This window comes from Merops nubicus, unplaced genomic scaffold, assembly GCF_000691845.1.
Source record: "Merops nubicus isolate BGI_N331 unplaced genomic scaffold, ASM69184v1 scaffold46543, whole genome shotgun sequence".
Classification (NCBI taxonomy): domain Eukaryota; kingdom Metazoa; phylum Chordata; class Aves; order Coraciiformes; family Meropidae; genus Merops; species Merops nubicus.
In genome coordinates, this window is record NW_008601820.1 from 1 (window position 1) to 235 (window position 235).

At 53.6% G+C, this 235-nt stretch overlaps 1 protein-coding gene across 1 annotated transcript in view; it reads left to right on the forward strand.

Moving 5' to 3' along the window:
- Positions 1-6: 6 nt before the first annotated feature.
- Positions 7-235, forward strand: part of NKRF (NFKB repressing factor) — a gene marked incomplete at its 5' end in the record, with an annotated part of 1,551 nt that continues 1,322 nt past the window's right edge. Inside the window, 1 exon segment of the mRNA XM_008938100.1 lies at positions 7-235. This exon segment is cut by the window's right edge and continues 1,322 nt beyond it. Coding sequence (XP_008936348.1) covers positions 7-235 — 229 coding nt within the window.

The window sequence follows — 235 nt, forward strand, 5'->3', positions numbered from 1 at the left end:
GCCGTCTGGAAAAACCTCGCGAACCCCGACGCAAACACCGGGACTGATAAAATTAACTACACGTATCTTTTGACGCGTTCGATTCAGGCTTGCAAGACAAATCCTGAATATATTTATGTTCCTCTGAAGGAGATCGCCCCTGCCGACCTCCCCAAGAGCAAGAAGCTCCTGACGGACGGCTTCGCCTGCGAGGTGCGGTGTCAGAACGTCTACCTGGCCACCGGCTAACACCGAA